Raw genomic sequence first — 20,195 nt, 5'->3', positions numbered from 1 at the left:
TGCTGTGGAGGGGATGCAGAGGCGATTCACCAGGATGCCGCCTGGGATGGAACATTTAAGTTATGTAAAGAAGTTGTATAGACTGGGATTGTTTTCATTGGAGTAGAGAGGACTGAGGGGCGACCTGATCAAGATGTACAAGATTGAGTCGCATGGATAGGGAGCGGCTGTTCCCCATAGTTGAAGGGCTCATTATGACGGGGTATAGATTCAAGGAAAGGGGCAGAAGGTTTAGGGGGTGCGTAAGGAAAAGCATTTTTACCCAGTGTGGTGACAGTCTGGAATGCATTGCCTGGGAGGGTAGTGGAGATGAGTTGCCTCATATCCTTTTAAAATGTGTCTTACAAAGCATACTGTACATAGAGAAGGAAAAGGAGAGGGTACAGAATGTAGTGCTACATTCATAGCTAGTGTGTAGAGAAAGATCAATCTGATGAGGTAGGTCCATTCAGAAGTCTGATGGCAGCAGGGAGGAAGCTGTTTTTGAGTTTGTTGCTGTGTGACTTCAGACTTTTGTATCTTTTCCCTGACAGAAGATGATGGAAGAAAGTATGTCTGGGATGCGTGGGATTCTTGATTACGCTGGCTGCTTTACCGAGGCAGCGGAAAGTGTAGACAGAGTCAATGGATGGAATGCGGGTTTGCATGATGTACTGGGCTTCGTTCACAACCCTTTGTAATTTCTTGCAGTCTTGGGCAGAGCAGGAGCCATACCAAGCTGTGATACAACCAGAAAGGATGCTTTCTATGGTGCATCTATAAAAGTTGGTAAGAGTCGTAGCTGATATGCCAAATTTCACTAGCCTCCTGAGAAAGTAAAGGTGTTAATGGACTTTCTTAACTAAAGTGTTGGTGTGAAGGAACTAGGAGTAGTCGTATGATCTGCACACCTGGTTGAGCACTTGGCACATCATAACATTTTAAGGCTATGGCCTTATCTCTCCTTAGGCCCCACCCCTTGGCACTGCCAGGGTGCCAGGCTGGCAATACCAGGGTCCCAGACTGGCATTACCCAAGGGGCACTGCCCCCCCCCCCCCTTCCCCCAACCATCCAGGTGATCTCCCTGGCCTCCTGCCCCACTAGTGAGGCTATTGCGTCTTGTTCCCGTTGCTGGAGGAATGGCTGTTAAGGCAGTTGAGCCCAGATGATTGCATCACGGGTTCACTGATAATAAAAAGTTCTGTCTTTTTCTGCCTCGTGCCTTTCTTGAGCATGAGGCTGATTACTAGCCCTGCTGGCGTAATATCACGAGGTGAGAAACCGAGTGCAAACCCAGTTTTTTTGGTTCTTGTGTGATCTTATTGGCTTGCCATAGTGATGGATTGGCATGACCAGCTGGTAAGCTGCAGTGTAGCAGCGGCAGTCGTCACCACATTGACTTGAAAGGCCTAGCTCATTGCACAATGAGCAACATTTTTCTCTCACTAGGAATTTAATTGGCTGATTATGTTTCCAGGATTACTATAAGCAGTTAAGTAACTTCCAATGCTAATGTAATGATTGTGTTTGTAATCCAGGCCATTCTTTATTCTGTTTTGCCCAGAACTGGGTTTGGAAGAACATCTGTCTTGAGAGTGTTTTTTTGCAGAAATTCTTTGAACTGTGTTCCAAGAGGCTTTTGGCTTTAGAGTAGTTTAGTCACACCACCAACAAAAACTGGATAATGAGAAAGCAACTTTCTGTTACAATTATTAATTTTTTCATGTATCAAAGAATTTTTGACAGAAGTGAAGCAGTTTTATTGACTTGCCGTGTTACCTTTAGTATTTGTGTTCAATTCTGACAAACGAGATGGTTAAATTACAAAGTGTGCAGACTGCGATTGATGTAAACTGGATATTTTAATTACCTGATGTGAGACAATATGTACTAGATCACTGGCTTTCAGACTTTTGCTTGAGGGCAGCTCAGTTGGAGAATATTGAAGGCATGCCTCAAGATAAAGGTGTGCCGTTACAGATAAAAGGTGGGGAACCACTAATATGATTCGTAGAAAAATTAATATTTATCATAAAATTGCTGTAATTTTACTTCCTGATCAAAAACTGTTTCCACATCATTTATAGCTTGTGCTTTTTTAAACAGTACTTTAATATTAAGTATGGGTATTTAAATTTATGACGATTCTTGGATGTCACTTTTATTGTTTTGCTGTAACATTATTTTCTCTTCCTCTACTTCCCATCGTTTGTGACTCTTTATGTGTACAAAGGTACTCTGCCAATCTCCAAGTATATCTGCAGTTAGGCAATGCCACTAACCATGTAATCCCTATTTACTCAACTACAACTGATTTGGAATTGCATACAGTAAAACCTGTTTTAATATTACAAAATGGGAGGATTATCAACAAGATGAAATAACAGCAAAGTTTGGATAATCTATATATTCTCTGAAAATTAAATTACATTTTATTTTCCAGCAACTCAAACATGCCAATCTTGTCAACTTGATTGAAGTGTTCAGAAGGAAACGAAGGCTTCATTTAGTTTTTGAGTACTGTGACCACACTGTATTAGATGAATTGGACCGATACCCGACAGGGTAAGTAACATTGATTTGTGGTGTACAGACTACATGTGATGGACTGCGTTGTACACAGTACAACTTCATGACATTCCAAGTTTCAAAACTGGACCTTTAATGGTCACTGCCTTGATTTTGGGACCTATAGCTCTGATTCCTTCTCGGTACTGATTGTAGTGATCAGGATGGAAATCATTTAATATCAGTGAAAAGTACAAACAATATAGTCATAAATAGAGCTTTACATTTTAGTGTTACCCACAATGTCAGCTCAAAATCTATATTCTCCAACATGAACTAATTAAACTTTGCTAGCTTTTCTTCACAATTATGCAAATGAAACTAGTAATGATGCATAACCCTTCAGAACTATCGGAAGGCAAAATAATTTTATGCAATTTTAATCATATGTTATCTCAGAAAAGCTTTCTCAACAGTGAGCTTCAATGAGTTTGCTTAATGGATATTTTTAACACCCTAAAGCATTCCATTGTATGAATTAATTTTTAAAGTATAATAATGCAGGCAAACATTGTGGCTAACCTATCACCACAGAATCTCACAAACAGCAAATGTAAATCGATTCTTTAATTTACATTTTCAAGCACTGACTTCACTGAACAAGTAACTATTAGACAGAAAATAAGATCAGGTTTTAAAATGTGTTTTTATAGCACTCTTTTTGTGAATAACAAAACCACTCCATGTTCATGCATCTAATGTACGTAATCAAGATCAAATCTGGGTACATGCATTTCAGTTGAAAAAATGTTACTACTTTGAGTCTCACTTATTGTGAATATTTCATTGAACCCTTCATTCAACAACAAACATTTTTAACCTAAGCAGAACAAAGCAGCTCGAGAATAATAATATCCATTCTTAAGCACTTGCCGCTCCCTTATCAGGCATTTTGCTAGATTTGAATGTCCTTCCATTCCTGACGTCTTGTAGGAGCTGATGAAATCACAGTTCCTTTATTCTTGGGTTTACTGAAGTGGAACATGGGTTCTTTAATAACAATTACTTATAAATATGGTTTTGCTTTGTATATTATTAATGGCTAAATCTCATGCCAAATTTAAAGCACCACTGTAAGTAGAAAGGGAAGGAAACCTGTTTAATTTTTTGCAAAGTTCAATAATGCCTTTCTTTTTCTTAGGGTACCAGATCACTTGGTGAGGAGAATTACTTGGCAAACTCTACAGGCTGTGAACTTTTGCCATAAGCACAATGTAAGCTTTCACATACTTTTGTGTACATGAAGTATTTTACAACTCGTCAAATAGCGCACCGAGTGTACTACTTTTACAGTTTTGGTTCACTTTCAGAATGTTTGAAGTTTTTATTTAGATTTATGTATTTGAAGATTGCTGAAAAAGATTGTTTCAACAGCAATATTTGAAGATTCGAGAGTGTGCAATTCTTCATTACTCCTAAGCCTGATGTTAAAAAAATATTTAAATCAGCTAAACTATTAAATTACTTTTGACAGTGTACTTTCAGCTGATATTGACATGATATGTATAAACAGACCATAAATGATTTTGGCCTTTGCCTAAGGCAAGCAATTTAAATCCTGTTTTACATGATATATACATTACAAAACAAATTTGTGTCCTGTTTTAGTCAGCTGAAAAGTTTCATGTTAAAATTGCCTGTCGTATATCATAATATAGGACACCATATAATTATACGGAGTCTTTTAGTGTAATACTACCAGATATTGTCTGTTACCAGCTTGAGGTCAAACTTGAGGTCAAACTGGCTAAAAGTGTAATTCCTTTTGCATTCATTTGATTTTCAACCTTCAAGATGTACAAAGCAGTAAATCATAACAAAAGTGGCTGGAAAATAGATGTCAAAGCCAATGGCAAAGTGTATTACCGTGATCCATTGCTGAGAAGAGCTAATAAGAACATAAGAACATAAGAAAATAGGAGCAGGAGTAGGCCATCTAGCCCTTCGAGCCTGCCCCGCCATTCAATAAGATCATGGCTGATCTGTTGTGGCTCAGTTCCACTTTCCCGCCCTCTCCCCATAACCCTTAATCCCCTCTCTTATCAAGAACCCATCAACCCGCGTCTTAAAAATATTTAGCGAGGCAGCCTCCACCACTTCAACGGGCAGAGAATTCCAGAGATTCACCACCCTTTGAGTGAAGAAGTTCCTCCTCAACTCCGTTCTAAACCGCCTCCCCTTTATCTTGAGGCTGTGCCCCCTAGTCCTACTGTCTTTTTTGAGCGGGAAGAGTCTCTCCACCTCTATCCTATCCATCCCATTCATCATCTTATACGTCTCAATGAGATCTCCCCTCATTCTTCTAAACTCTAACGAGTACAAGCCTAGTTTATTCAGCCTCTCCTCATAGCTCAATCCCCCCAACTCCGGTATCAGCCTAGTAAACCTCCTCTGCACTCCCTCCAGGGCCAAAATATCCTTGCGCAGGTGCGGCGCCCAAAACTGCACACAGTACTCCAGCTGCGGCCTCACCAATGCCCTATACAGCTGCAGCAAGACCTCCCTACTTTTATATTCAATCCCCCTCGCTATGAAGGCCAGCATCCCATTCGCCTTCCTGACCACCTGCTGCACCTGCAAGCTGGGTTTTTGCGACTCATGCACAAGGACCCCGAGGTCCCTCTGCACCGTCGCCTGCTGCAGTTTTTCGCCACGTTAAGTAATAGTCCTTCCTACCATTCTTCCTACCAAAGTGGACCACCTCACACTTGCCAACATTAAATTCCATTTGCCATTTCCTGGCCCATTCGCCCAGCCTATCTAGATCCTTCTGCAGACTCTCCACACCCTCCGCACAATTTGCCTTTCCCCCAATCTTGGTGTCATCAGCAAATTTCGACACCCTGCACTCGGTTCCCTCCTCCAGATCATCTATATAAATGGTAAATAGCTGAGGCCCCAGCACCGACCCCTGGGGCACCCCACTAGTCACCAACCGCCAATCCGAATAGCACCCATTGACCCCCACTCTCTGCCTCCTATTTGACAACCAATCCTCTATCCACGCTAACACCCTACCCCCAACTCCATGTCCCCTGACCTTCTGCAATAACCTCTTGTGAGGTACCTTGTCAAACGCCTTCTGAAAATCCAGAAAGACCACATCCACCGGCTCTCCTCTATCCACTGCCCTAGACACATCCTCATAGAACTCCAGTAAATTTGTCAGACACGACTTCCCTTTAATGAAACCGTGTTGCGTCCGCCCTATCAAGCAATTCCCTTCAAGATGCCTCGCAATTTCCTCCTTAATGACGGATTCTAACATTTTACCTACCACAGACGTTAAACTAACCGGCCTATAATTCCCCGCCTTTTGCCTGGCACCCTTCTTAAACAACGGCGTAACATTAGCCGTTTTCCAATCTTCCGGCACTTCCCCGGAATCCAGCGACGTCTGGAAAATAACCACCAAGGCATCCACTATCACCTCCGCCATTTCTTTCAGAACCCTCGGATGCATTCCATCCGGTCCTGGGGACTTGTCCACAATCAGCCCCCTCCAGTCTGTCGCGCACCACCTCTCTAGTAACAGTAATGTCATTAAGACCCTCCAGTCCTACCACCTTTCCATCGCTAACACCCGGCAAATTATTCACGTCCTCCTCCGTGAAGACAGAAACAAAAAAGTTATTCAAGACCTTAGCCATATCCCCATCCCCTACCACTAGCTCCCCTTTCTCATCCTCTAAAGGACCAACGTTCACCCTAGCCAGCCTCTTCCTTTTTATATATTTATAAAAACTCTTGCTATCCTTTTTTATATTAAGTGCTAGCCCAGCCTCATAGCTTCTCCTACCCTCCTTTATCAACTTCTTTGTCAATCTTTGTTGACATTTAAACCTTTCCCAATCCTCTTCTCGCCCACTGCTCTTAGCTACTCTAAATTCCTCCGCTTTTAATTTAACACTTTCCTTCACCTCCTTCGTTATCCACGGCTTATTACCTCTCTTCCTACTGTCCTTTTTAACCATCGGAATAAATTTCTGCTGAGCACCAAGAAAGATCTCCTTAAAGATCCTCCACTGCTCCTCAGCAGACCTACCTTCCAACGCACTCCCCCAGTCCACATTTGCCAATTCTTCTCTCATCCTACCATACTCCCCTCTATTCAAACAAAGGACGCGTGTCCGGGAACCCACTTTCTCCTCCTCCATCTGCACCAGAAACTCCACCATACAATGATCACTCTCTCCAAGAGGATCCTTCACCGCAAGGTCCCTAATTCTACCCGCCTCATTACATAGCACCAGATCCAAGATAGCTCGCTCCCTCGTCGGCTCCAACACACACTGTTCAAGGAAATTATCCCGGCAGCATTCCAAGAACTCCTCCTCGAGCCCACCTCGTCCAACATGGGTCGACCAATCAATATGCAGATTGAAATCTCCCATAACTACTGCCGTCCCATTCCTGCACGCCGCACTTATTTGCGTGTTAACAGCCCGCCCCACCTCCAGATCATTATTCGGGGGCCTATAGACGACAGCCACCAGCGTCTTCCTCCCTTTGCTGTTCCTAATCTCCACCCACAACGATTCCACGTTCTGCTCTTTGGCTCCGATATCATCCCTTGCTACCACCTTGATACTATCCTTAATCAGCAGAGCTACGCCACCCCCTCTTTCCTCCTGCCTATCCTTCCTAAACACTTGATAGCCCTGTACATTCATCTCCCAGTCCCTGTCACCTTGCAGCCACGTCTCTGTAATGGCCACCAGATCGTATCCATTTGTGTCGATCTGCGCCACCAGCTCATCCACTTTATTCCGAATGCTTCGTGCATTCAGATAAAGCGCTTTCATCCCAGCCTTCACCTGGACCCTATTTGCCGTAACGCCACCAATTGGGACATCCTCGGCCTCTTCCCTTACCTGTACCCTATCCTTAACTTTAGACCTCGTAGCGTCACCTACCCTCGCACCCTCCCCCCCCCTAATTAGTTTAAAGCCCTGTCTACAGTCCTCTTTACTCGATTCGCCAACACTCTGGTCCCAGCACGATTCAGACCAACCCCATCCCGCCCGAACAAGTCCCACCTACCCCAATACTGATGCCAATGCCCCATAAATTCAAACCCATTCCTCCCACACCAATCCCTGAGCCACCCATTCACTTCCTTTATCCTGTCAACCCTACGCCCGTCTGCACTCAGTTCAGGCAGTAGCCCAGAGACGACCACCTTGTCGGTTCTACTTTTTAATTCCATTCCCAGCTTCTCATACTCCCTCCCCAGATCCTCAGTCCGCACTTTGCCTACGTCGCCGGCACCCACATGTACTACAACGACCGGGTTCTCACCCTCCCACTCCAGGTTCCTCTGCAGCCCAGCTGCGACATCCCGTACCCGAGCACCAGGCAGACAACACACCCTTCTGTGCACTTTGTCATTGTGACAAAGGACAGTGTCAATACCCTTCACCCCACTATCTCCAATCACTACTACGTTCCTTTTCCCCTTCTCTTTGCCTATGTCCTGCTGCATCACTGTACCGTGTGCAGTTTGCTCACCAACCTCACCTGCCTCGTCCTCTTCCAAACTGGAAGCAAGAACCTCAAACCTGTTATGCAGATTAAGAGGCTGAGGCCTCCACTCCTCACCCCCCTTCCTCCTCCTCCCAGCAGCCCCCTTTTGTCCCTGACCCTTAGATTTAGCCAGTCTAGGGGCACCCTCTCTCCCCCTGATGAGCCTCAGTGTCTGTAGCTCAGAGGCCAGCTCATCCACCTTGAGCTGGAGCTCCTCCAGCAACCTGCACTTACTGCAGACATGGTCACTGGGAAGGACCCTGGGGTCCGCCAGTTCCCACATCATACAGAAACCACACATCACATGCCCCTCCATTATTCACTGTAAGTTTTTATGGGGAAAAAATTTTTTTCCTTGTTTCTTGCTGTAGTAGTTTTGAAAAAAATTTTTTTCCTTGTTTTTTTTCAAACAAACTCACCTGGCCTTTTTCCTCCAAGCCCTTTTTGATATTAAGCCCTATTAACTCACTCTGCTTCCCACTCACTCCGCTGCCCGCTCAGACGCTGCCCGCTGTCTACACCAGGCCTCCTTTTAAACCTGGCGCTGATTTAAAGCAGGCTGGTCCACAAATGCCTTTTCACCACACCCTCAGAATTCTTAAAGCAGTAAATACAATAAATAAATGCTTTAAACAGTTCTACAAAGAGTAAAGTGCTTTAAACTTATTTTAAACAGGTTTTTAACAGGTAAAATCTTAGCTCTCTCTCTCAGCTCCAGCAAACAATGGAAGGCTTCACCGTGTGGCCCCTTGATAATTAAAGCAGGCCGGTCCACAAATGCCTTTTCACCACACCCTCAGAATTCTTAAAGCAGTAAATACAATAAATAAATGCTTAATGTGGGGCTAATAATTAAAAACTGGTTGTGTAAGGTCAATATCTGTAATATTATCAAATCTCCCAATTGAATTGAAGCTTTTTAACACTGTCCAGGATGTCCAGAAATTAATTGATCTACAGTTTATTTAGAGCCTGGCATATTTGTGCCATTCATGCATGTGTTTAACATCCTTGAACGAATCACTTTTTTGATCATATTTACTTTAATTTTTGCAGTGTATACATAGAGATGTAAAGCCGGAAAATATCTTAATTACAAAACATCATGTCATTAAGCTTTGTGATTTTGGTTTTGCCAGGATACTGAGTAAGTGAAAGTCCTCTATTTTCATTAAAGGCTGTTTAATTGTCGCTGTTACCATTTGTACAACAAAACCAAAATTTTAGGCAATTGTATAACATTTTTAGAAGTGACATCACAGTACTGTTAACTAAAAGCAGGATTGAGTACATAGTGTGCAGAAAATTGAGGAGAATGGATGTTGCTATATTTCACAACTGATTCATTACAATACCAACTAAAGCTTGCATTTATATGGTGACTTTATCATAGTAAAACGTTGCAAGGAAATTCACAGAAATGCCACATTAGGAGAAATTAGTTTTTTTTACTTTATTAGTGTCACAAGTAGGCTTACATTAACATTGTAAATCTACTGTGAAAATCTCCTTGTCACCACACCCTGGCGACACTGAGTGGTTTGGGTACACTGAGGGAGAATTTAGCATGGCCAATGCACCTAAATAGCACATCTTTCGGACTGTGAGAGAAAAACGGAGCACATGGAGGAATCCCCTGCAAACGTGGGGAGAATGTGCAAACTCCACAGACAGTTGCCCAAAACTGAACTGAACACAAATCCCTGTTGCTATGAGGCAGCAGTGCTAACCACTGTGCTGCTCATAGGCTAGATAACTTGGAGCTTGGTAAAAGAGGTGGGTTTTAAGATATTTCTATGTATTAAGTTAGGAGAGTTTCAGGATGGCAATTCCGTTGCTCAGGGCCTAGGCAGCTGAGAAATAAGAACAACTTGTATTTGTATAGCACCTTTAACACAGAAAAATATCCCAAGGTGCTTAACAAACATGCTATCAATAAAAAAACATATTTAACACTGAACCATGGGAGACAATATCAGGACAAATGACCAAAAGCTTGGATAAAGAGGTAGGTTTTAAAGGAGGAGAGAAAGAGACAAAGATTTATGGAAGGAATTCTAGAGCTTCAGGCCACAGAAGCTGAAAATAGTTGCCGACAGTACGCTAAAGTTACGGGGGATTCGTAGAAGGTCAAAATTGGAGGAAAGCAAGTTCTCAGAGGGCTATAGGGCTTGAGATTGCAGAAATAAGGAAGAACAAGGCATGGGAGGATTTGAGCACTATGATGAAAGATCTAAATTTGCAGTGTTGCAGACCAAAAATCTAATACAGGTCACCAAGCACAGAGGTGAACAGAACTCAGTGAAAGTTAGAATATAGGCTGCAGAATTTTGTATGTGCTGAAGTTTATGGAGGGTGGTATAGAAGACTGTAGAGCATTGGACTAGTTGAGACTGGAGATGATGAAAGTGTGGATTAAGGTTTTAGCAGCAAATGGGTTGAGGTAGGGGAGGACATGGACAACATTAGAACAGTTCACATAGAGGATTTTGGTGACAGGGAAGATATGGGTCAGAAGCTCAGCTAAGGATCAAATAGAATATCAAAGTTGTGAATGGTCTGGTTCAGCCTCAGAGTGGGTGGGGAAAGGAATAGAATTGGTGACTGGGAAACAGTTCATGGGAAAGGTCAAAGACAATGGATTCAGTCTTTCCAATATTCAAGTGAGTATTCCTGGTCATCAGTTACTGTATTAGACAAACTGCGGTAAATCAGATCTAATGGAGCAGCTGAGAAAGATGGTGAATAAAAGGTTGTTAACACAGTGGTCCACTTGAAGCACCTTGTCCAAGAACCAGTATAAAGCACCAGAATAACAGTGAAAATCCACATTTATGTAACAATGTTTAGGTTAGTCCATTGTAGCTTGGTACTGAATCTTTGGAATTCCCGTCCCAGAAGACTGGCTGCTTAATTGCATATTCAAAGCTGAGATCGGAAGAGTTTTGAACTCTTAGGAAATGAGACATGAGATTGAACAGGAAAGTGGAGTGATCAAGGTTCAGCCACGATCTTAATAAATAGCAAAAGTAATCTTGGTGGGGTTGGTGGGAGGCATATGGCACTATCTTGATTCCATGTCTTGATGTCGGCACCCTGGTGGCTTTAAATAATTCAAAGGTTTTCAACTAATTTCATACATTGAATATATATTTATTCAATATATATTTCAATATTTATTATAAATTTGTATTATATATTTCACTGTCAATGTTTTTGGGGTTACCATTGACCAGAAATTCAACTAGACTTGCCACATAAACACAATAGCTACAAGAGCAGGTCAGAGAATAGGAGTAATTTGCCTCCTGACTTGCTAAAACCTGTCCACCATCTACAAGGTACAAGTCAGGAGTGTGATAGAACACTCCCCTCTTGCCTGGATGGGTGCAACTCCAACAACATGGCACGGTGGCACAGTAGTTGCACTGCTGCCTCAAAGCGCCAGGGATCCAGTTTCAATTCCGACCTTGGGTGACTGTCTGTGTGGAGTTTGCACATTCTCTGCATGTCTGCACGCGTTTCCTTCAAGTGCTCTGCTTTCCACCCACGGTCCAAAGGTGTGTGTGTTAGGTTGATTGGCCATGCTAAATTGCCCCTTAGTGTCAGGGGGATTAGCAAGGTAAAGATGTGGGGTTACTGGGTAGGATTGTTGTCAGTGGTGGGCCGAAGGTCTTCCTTCTGCACTGCAGGGATTCTATGAACACTCAAGAAGCTTGACAATATCTAGGACGAAGTAGCTGCTTAATTGACACCACATCCACTCCATCCACCACCGACACTCAGCAGCAGTGTGTACCATCTACTAGATGCACTGCGGCATTTCACCAAAGATCCTTACGCAGCACCTTCCAAACCCATGACCACTTCCACCAAGAAAGACGAGCAGCGATTCAAGAAGGCAGCTCACCATCACCTTCTCAAGGGCAACTAGAGATGGGCAATAAATGGCCAGCCAGTATTGCACATGTCCTATGAACGAATAAAAATTTGTTTTCACCCTACAATATAGTGTTTCTTTTTTTTAAAAAAAAAGCCCTTTGAATATACTTAAATACGAATCAGATATGGAAGAAGAACGCATGAGTTAAGTGTGTTAAATTTTGGGAAAATATTTTGATTAATTGATAGCACTTTTGTCTTTAGGTTAAAAGATTGTGAGGTTAAAGCTCAGTCCATAATTCAAGCACATAATCCAGGTTGACATTCCAGTGCTTAAGTTGTGCCTTTAGAGCTGCTATCATTTAAAGGAAATACTAAACTGGGGACCCTTTTGACTGCTAAAGTGGAAGGGAACCAATTTTAACACTCTGCAAATGAATGGGTTGTGGATGGGTTAAAATTGGCCCACAAGGTCCCCTCAGGATGCGGAGAGTGTTTTCAATGCCTTGATTAATATTCCTTCCTCATTCAACATTATCCAACCAGAATAACTGGTCATTCATTTCATTGCTTTTTGTGTAACTACTCTGTTCAAAATGTAGCTGCTGTACACTCATCGTAGAATCTCTACAGTGCAGAAGGAGGTCATTTGACCCATCGAGCCTCACCAACGACAATCCCACTCAGGCCCTATTCCCATAACCCCACATATTTACCCTGCTAACTCCCCTGATACTAAGTGGGAATTTAGCATGGCCAATCAATCTAACCGGCACATCTTTGGACTGTGGGAGAAAACCCACACAGCCGCAGGGAGAATGTGTAAACTCTGCACGGTCACCGAGGCTGGAATTGTACTCCGATCCCTGGCGCTGAGGCAGCAGTTCTAACCACTGTGCCACTACAGTGGATGTTCTACATCACTAAAGCAATACATTGTATTAATGTATTTTGGTAAATGCTGAATTGATTTTGTTAAAGTCGTGTTTTCCCCATCAAAGTAAGGTTTGGTTGCCAATGGCAACTCAGCGTTATTCTAATTTCATGTTAAGATATTGTCATGATTTTAAAATGTAGCCTTTTATTTTGTAGCTGGTCCAGGAGATTACTATACAGATTACGTAGCAACCCGGTGGTATCGTGCTCCTGAGCTGTTGGTTGGAGACACACAGTATGGCCCTCCAGTGGACGTTTGGGCAATAGGTTGCCTTTTTGCAGAATTGTTATTTGGGGCCCCCTTGTGGCCAGGAAAATCAGATGTTGATCAGCTCTTCCTGATCAGAAAAACACTTGGTGAGTACAATATTCAAAGTTATACTCAGTTGCTTAAGTCAAAGTAAGTTTCCAAGCAGTTCAAGTTGTCATTAATAAAGTTTGCAAAACGATGCAGCATGGTGGCACAGTGGTTAGCACTGCTGCCTCACAGAGCCAAAGACCCAGAAAAGATTCCCAGCTTATGTCACTGTCTGTGCAGAATCTGCACATTCTCCCCTTGTCTGCCTGGGTTCCCTCTGATTGCTCTGGTTAGGTGCACTGGCCATGCTAAATTCTCCCTCAGTGTAACTAAACAGGTGCTGGAGTGTGGTGACTAGGGGATTTTCACAGTAACCTCATTGCAGTGTTAATGTAAGCCTGCTTGTGACACTAATAAACAAACTTTAAAACTTTTTAAAAAAAGCTGATTTCTTGCATCTTAGGAATACAGGGTTCTCTGGCATGTTAGATGTCAACTTGGTTGTGGCTTGGTTGGTAGCATTCTCACCTCCTGAGTCAGAAAGTTGAGAGTACAATTCCAAACTCAGAGACTTGAGCACCAAAATCAAAAACTGACACTGCAATGAAGCAGTGGGGGTGTGTCACACTGTTGGAGGTGCTTTCTCCCAGAGATAACTGAACATGCCCTTTCGGATGGACATAAAAGGTTCCATGACACGATATAGGAGAAGATCCAGGAGATTCCCCGTTGTGTTCTGGCCAGAATTTGTATCTGAATCAGCATTACTGAAAAGCAAGTTATCTAGTCATATTTTTGATTGTGGGAGCTTGCTGTGTACAAATTGGCTGTCACGTTTTCTACATTACAATAGTGACTTCATTAGTTGTCAAGTGCTTCAGGATATCCAGAAATCATGAAAGGTGCTACATAAATACAGGGTTCTTAATTGAATAATTATTTGTAGGTTTTAATTACTTTTGAACATAGACATATAAATCTATTTAAATTACCTAAACAGCAATTTACATTTACATGGCACCCTTATCATTCTGAAATGATCCACTTCTTGGCAACATAGGAAGACAAAAATTGACACAGTCAGAAGAGGCATTAGGAGGAACACCTAAAAGCATAGACAAATAGACATTTTTTATGGAGAGTGATAAATGTGTAGAGACTGAGAGGAGTAAGGCGTGAATTCTGGTGTGGGGTGCAGGTTTAAATCTATTTATTAGTGTCACAAGTAGGCTTACATTAACATTGCAATGAAGTTACTGTGAAAATTCTCTAGTTGCCACACTTGGGCACCTGTTTGGGTACACTGAAGAAGAATTTAGCAAGGCCAATGCACCTAATCAACACGTCTTTCAGGCTGCGGGAGGAAACTGGAGCACCCAATGGAAAGCATGGCTTCCAGTGTGAACCAGAACATGAGTTTTTTGAGCATTGCAAGGCTGGAGGAGGTTACAGAAATGGTGAAGACTAAGGCCATGGAGGAAAGCAAGTTGAACACTAGGGTGAGAATTTTAAAATTAAGGCATTTGTGGATCAGGAGCCAATATAGATCAGTAAACACTGGGGTGATGGATGAGCACAATCTGGCATAGCTTTAGATACAGGTAGCAGGAGATTTAATGAGATCAAATTTATGGAATGTGGTAGATTGGGGCAGGGAAGCAGTAGGGTGCTGTAGTATTCAAGTCTAGAGGAAATAAAAGCACGAATGAAGATTTTAGTAACAAATGGCATGGACAAAAGTTGAATGATGCTACAGAAGTGGTGGTAGGCTGTACCTTAGAGGCTCAACCTAAGGCTAAATTGATTGTAAGGTTGTGTGATTCAGTCTAAAAGTGGGCAGGAAGTAGCACAGAATTAGTGGTCAGTGAACAGAGTTTGTGTCTGGGCAGTAGGCAATGCCTTTCGTTTCCCCAGTTGCTATTACAGCCCTTTACAACTTTTAACTCACAACAAGATCAAAATTAGATGCAACAAAGCAACATAGGATTTAAAGTGAGGTTGGAAATCTTGACTTACAACATTGAATGCTCGTAATTGTGTATTTGAATTGAATATTACTAGACCAAAGTTGTGTTTACGGTCACAAATATCCTTGTGACACCACAACATTTTAGAAATTCACAATGGTCAGTTCTTAAAAAAAAGTTCTCCTGGTGTAATACATCACAATGCTTCATGGGATCATCCAGGTTTGGCCAGGTTGTGGATATACATTTCAGAAGTGTCCACAGTAAATAAAAAACTAGAATGGATATAGGTGGGAAGAGGAATCAATCAAGAAGTTTATGCCTATCCTATTGGTCAGTCCATGATAAGCTAAAGGAATCTGACCTTTGGGTCAGTATAAGTTGATGAATGATCTATGAGTTATACCATAACAAACTGGTAACTTGACCTCAAGATCAAGCTAAGATATCCGGGTGACTGGGCATTGCAGTGAAGTGTCAGGGTAGATAAGCAAAGTTCATGTTTTGGAGTAAACCGTTTTGTGAAGATCAGTAATTTTAGGATGCATAGAGGCAGTTTCCATCTTTGGACACCCAGGTCTGTAATGTGTCATCCACAATCCAGACTGGCACATCTCCTCTATGGAGCTGGGCTAGATTGTGCCGGGCCCCTCCTCCCAGTCATGTGCATATATGGTCCCTGCCTGCATTTGTGTAGGTCTGATGAGGGGATGCTCAGATTTGGCAAATGATGTGGGCTTGGTCTTTTAGAACTTGCACAGATCCTAATGAGGTTTTGGCCAGGCTTTTTTCACTTTGCCCTTGCTGTTTTTTCAACTCATTGGCCTTTAACACAAGCTCCCTCAATGTGGAAATCTGAAGATTAACTTGTCATCCATATTCACTATGTCCTGGAAGTTAATAGCAGATGTCGCTGCACCATGGAGCGGGCCTCCTTTAAGCAGGGCACATTAAATCCTGCACATGCCCCTGTTGTTTGGAGCACATATCGAAGTGTTGGTTTTAGAAGGATCTTGTCTGTGTCTCACATCGCTCCAACAGTTCTATCTAACTAATACTAAGCACAACTAAGGCTACCTCAGACAAGTTCCTTCTGGAGTCCCATTCCACAGATCCACTCTGAGGTCCAGGGTGTATATGGGAGCATTTTGGGTGATAGTAGTGATAGTCCCAATGGTTGAAGTTGCTGGGGTTGTGGGATGATCCCTTGGACACAGTCTCCAATTGCCTTTCTCTCTATATCTCCCTCATACCATTCCCAGCACACGTTCCTCAACGTATTAGGTTGATGTTTGGGGAATCCAAGGTGGTGCTTATTACATGATGGTGGTGATTGTTATATGATGCATTCATCCCCAGCACTTGATGCATCATCGGGTAAGTTTACGTCGGAAGTCCCAAGGGTACTTCCCATGGTCTGATTGTTCCACCATCAAGTTGTTTGGGAATACATCTTTGACATATTTGTTTGTGAACATTGGTTTTTAAATGCTCCTGATGACAGTTGGCCTTCACTTGAGCTTTTGTAGAACTTGGTCAGCTGTCTTGGTTTTTTCTATGATGAGGCTAGTCATGGTCATCACACATACTAACAATATCACACTTTTTATATCCCTGTAAAGAATGGACACCAGTTACTTGTCACCAGTTAGTCATTATTACCCTTTGCGCTTCCATACTAAATCCATGTCCAGTGTTTACACCAGCCTTTCCCTTTTGTGTGCACACATGGACATGTATCACTGGTCATCAGAATTTCATGTGGTCTTTACCAGCTAGTTGCTCAGACTGGTTTTGTGGCTAGGACCCTTATCTTCACGAGAATGATGCTTTGTTGATTTAATTGGTAACTAAGTTATTCATTTGTTGGCAAATCTGAGAACTTGTCCTCTGAGTGCAGTGAGTAGATGTTGATCATTTCTTCCAACTCATTTCCAGAAATCCGTAATTGTGTGCTTTTGGCTACAGCTGGATAGGTCCCTAGTCATCATTTGTGTCTCAGCTGGGGTTAAAGGGATGTACATTATTGTTTTACAGGAGTTTCCCTGACCATCCTTTTGTTCATGTAAAATGGGGGCTAATGACCACTGGCCCTTTCGCCTCAGTCAGAAGAGGGCTTATGATGGAGATCCCATCTAAGATTTAACTTTTGTTTTCAGGTTTCTCCTTGAAGTTTCAATCCACCTGCCAGCCTAACAAGAAATGGCCCTTAATTAGCCATCTAAGGTTCCCAATTGGAGCAGAGATGGGCTTTCCTGATCTTGCCTGCCACGAGGTTGGGCAGGTGGGAAGCCAGAGGGAATCCCAGAGGCAATTTCACATTCCCCCACTGCCTAAGAACCATCATCATCTTCAGTGGAAAATTTATAATGCAAACATAAAAATAAGGACAGAATTTGGTAATTTTTATACTTCCCACTGCCTCAGAAAAGCAGCCAGCCTAATCAAGGACTGCATGTCTCCCAGACATACTCTCTTCGACCTTCTTCCATCAGGAAAAAGATACAAAAGTCTGAGATCATACACCAACCAACTCAAAAACAGTTTCTTCCCTGCTGCCATCAGACTTCTGATTACTTCACATTAAGCTGATCTTTCTCTACACCCTAATTATGACTGTAACACTACATGCTGCACTCTCTTTTCTTCTCTATGTATGGTATGCTTTGTAAATATCACGCACAAAAAATACTTTTCACTGTATACTAATACATGTGATGATGATAAATCAAATCAAATTTTAAAGTAGGGACTTTTAAAGTTTGTTTATCATTCCTTATGACAGGAGAGTGATTATATTTACTGATGGAAGTTAGAATGGTATTATAAATGTATGCTGCAGTATGCACGTTCTTGTAATTTCAGGAGCATTAGATGAAAATATAATATTCTGGTGCCAAAGTGTGTGTGTAATATTGAATTGCTTTGCTTTCTGAAATTGCATGCTTGGATTAAACACAGGTCAGATTGGCTTTCTTTCTCTTTGAACTCACAGTTGGTGTTTGCTTAACCATTAAATTCAGAGTTGATTGTTGGATGGCAATACCTTGGAGATTGGACTGTACCTGCTAGTTTCACATTGTATCACAGCAGCTCAACGTGTTTTAAGATTGTTTGCATTGTTCAGTGCATCTTCATGCACTGACACATTGCAATTTTAATACATTCATTAAGGATTTAGTAATTACTATTGCATCTTGTTTGCCTACAGGGGATTTGATTCCTCGTCATCAACAAGTCTTCAGTTCAAACCAGTTCTTCAGTGGAGTGAGCATTCCAGTGCCAGATAATGTGGTATGCCATTGTATTAATCTAGGGAAGTAGTTGTTGGAAATGTAGCATTGAAAACAAATGGGTTATTCACTGTTTGAACATTGGAGTCTGAATTTTTTTAATTCCATACCCTAGACTTTCCATTCCCTTTGATTGAAGTACATCACTCTCCACCATGAAACTGCATCCTTGCCTCCAACCTCAGGAATTATTTAACTACAAATGATAGGCTGTCCCCATTGGGATTTCTGCCAAATATAGGGCAGAGTTTAGGTTTAGGGATTTTTGGCTGCCACAATCATTGGAATACCAGTGGCTTTCAGGCTGCCATTGAAGTGGGTAGCCATATCTAGATTTCATATTAATTTTGAAAATATTAAAACTTCCCAAAATGGAATGTATGATATTTTTCAATTTAGCACAATAGTATCAGCGATATGCAAAACAAATTACCAATAAACTATACAGGATTTGTTTTATTCATTTGTGAATTCTGAGCATTGTTAACAAGGCCAACATTTGTTGCCCAACCCTAATTGATCTCAAAAAGATGGCATTGAGCTGCCTTCTTGAATGGCTGCAGTCCATTTGTATAGGTATTTATCCAGTGACAGTGAAGGAACACCGATATAATTCCAAGTCAAGGTAAGTGTGGCTTGGAAGGCAACTTGCAGGTGGTGGTGTTCCTATGCATTGGCTGCCCTTATCCTTTTTGGTGGTAAAGTTTACGGGTTTAAAAGATGCTGCTAAAGGTGTCTTGGTGAATTACTGCAGTTATTGCATATGGTACACATTGCTGCGCTGTGCCTTAATTCTGGAAGAAGTGAATGTTTAAGATCGTGAATGGGGTATTGATCATGAAGGCTGCTTTATCTTGGACGGTGTTGAGCTTTAATGTTGTTGAAGCCAAATTCATCCAACCTAGTACGGAGTATTCCATCTGACTTGTGCTACGTAGATGCTGACAGTCTTTGGGGAATCGGGAGGTGAGTTACTCACCACAGAATTCCCAGCCTTTGTTTGGCATTATAGCTGGTCCAGTTCATTTTCTAGTCACTGGTAACTCCTAGGAGGAGGATGGCAAGGGAATTCAATGATGAGAATAGCACTGAATGTCAAAGGGAGATGGTTCGATTCCTTCTTGCTGGAGGTGATCATTGCCTCGCCCTTGTGTGGCACAAAGGTTATCAACCCTAAACACAGATTCCCTCAAGTGTAAATCTTACGTTATGAACTCTGGCACCGTGTTGGTCCAAATACTTATCTCCTTAGCCGCAGATGGCGATCATCACATTCCAGTTGGGCTAGTGTGAATCGCTGTGCAATGTAGAGACCAATAAGGAAACACCATGAGTTGGTGTGATTTTGTTCTTGAAGGCAAACTTTGACAGAATCAATTAATATAAACTACAAAGGCATTGTAAAACTTACTTACCATTGGATGTTGATGGCTTTTCAGTTTATCTTTCTTGTGTAATTGATCTTTGTTATACTGTCAAATAGGTATATTCAATTATCATGGCAACTGTTAATATTCACTAATGGTGTATTTGATTTAGTTAAGAGGTGTTGAACCTTTTATTCTAAACCTGTGGTATAAGCTGCATACAGTATCTGTAATTGTACATCAATTAATTTCACCATTGTCTCAGTGACAGTGAATATTGAGACAGTTTGTTGCCATTTTAGCTATAGGTTAGGAATTGGCACATATAGTTATCTCTATGGAAACATGAGTTTTGAAGTAAGCTCTAAATGTATGCCT

At 42.0% G+C, this 20,195-nt stretch overlaps 2 protein-coding genes across 9 annotated transcripts in view; one reads left to right on the top strand and one right to left on the bottom strand.

The window, feature by feature from the left end:
* The window catches only part of dmac2l (distal membrane arm assembly component 2 like), a 138,924-nt gene that overhangs the window by 100,029 nt on the left and 18,700 nt on the right, over positions 1–20,195 (bottom strand). The window contains exon 4 of one of the 8 annotated variants that reach the window (XM_080202652.1): positions 3,114–3,519. The exons of 3 other annotated variants lie outside the window; for them this stretch is intronic. In XM_080202652.1, the coding sequence (XP_080058778.1) occupies positions 3,444–3,519 (76 nt within the window). In that variant the 3' untranslated portion in view covers positions 3,114–3,443. Of the gene's footprint in view, positions 1–3,113; positions 3,520–8,919; positions 11,178–13,205; positions 13,231–13,265; positions 13,958–16,184; positions 16,772–20,195 lie in introns of those variants that run through there. 4 more of the 8 variants (XM_080202649.1, XM_080202657.1, XM_080202647.1 and 1 more) reach the window with 4 other exon arrangements.
* cdkl1 (cyclin dependent kinase like 1 (CDC2 related kinase)) overlaps positions 1–20,195 on the top strand; it is a 44,273-nt gene that overhangs the window by 16,236 nt on the left and 7,842 nt on the right. The window contains exons 2-6 of the mRNA XM_080202646.1: positions 2,424–2,545; positions 3,690–3,762; positions 9,131–9,221; positions 13,049–13,249; positions 18,369–18,451. Coding sequence (XP_080058772.1) covers positions 2,424–2,545; positions 3,690–3,762; positions 9,131–9,221; positions 13,049–13,249; positions 18,369–18,451 — 570 coding nt within the window. The remainder of the gene's footprint in view (positions 1–2,423; positions 2,546–3,689; positions 3,763–9,130; positions 9,222–13,048; positions 13,250–18,368; positions 18,452–20,195) is intronic.

Source organism: Carcharhinus amblyrhynchos, chromosome 14 (genome assembly GCF_965287045.1).
Source record: "Carcharhinus amblyrhynchos chromosome 14, sCarAmb.v2.hapA, whole genome shotgun sequence".
Taxonomy (NCBI): domain Eukaryota; kingdom Metazoa; phylum Chordata; class Chondrichthyes; order Carcharhiniformes; family Carcharhinidae; genus Carcharhinus; species Carcharhinus amblyrhynchos.
Note: the sequence above shows the minus strand (reverse complement) of the source record. Positions and strands in the feature narration are given on the sequence as shown.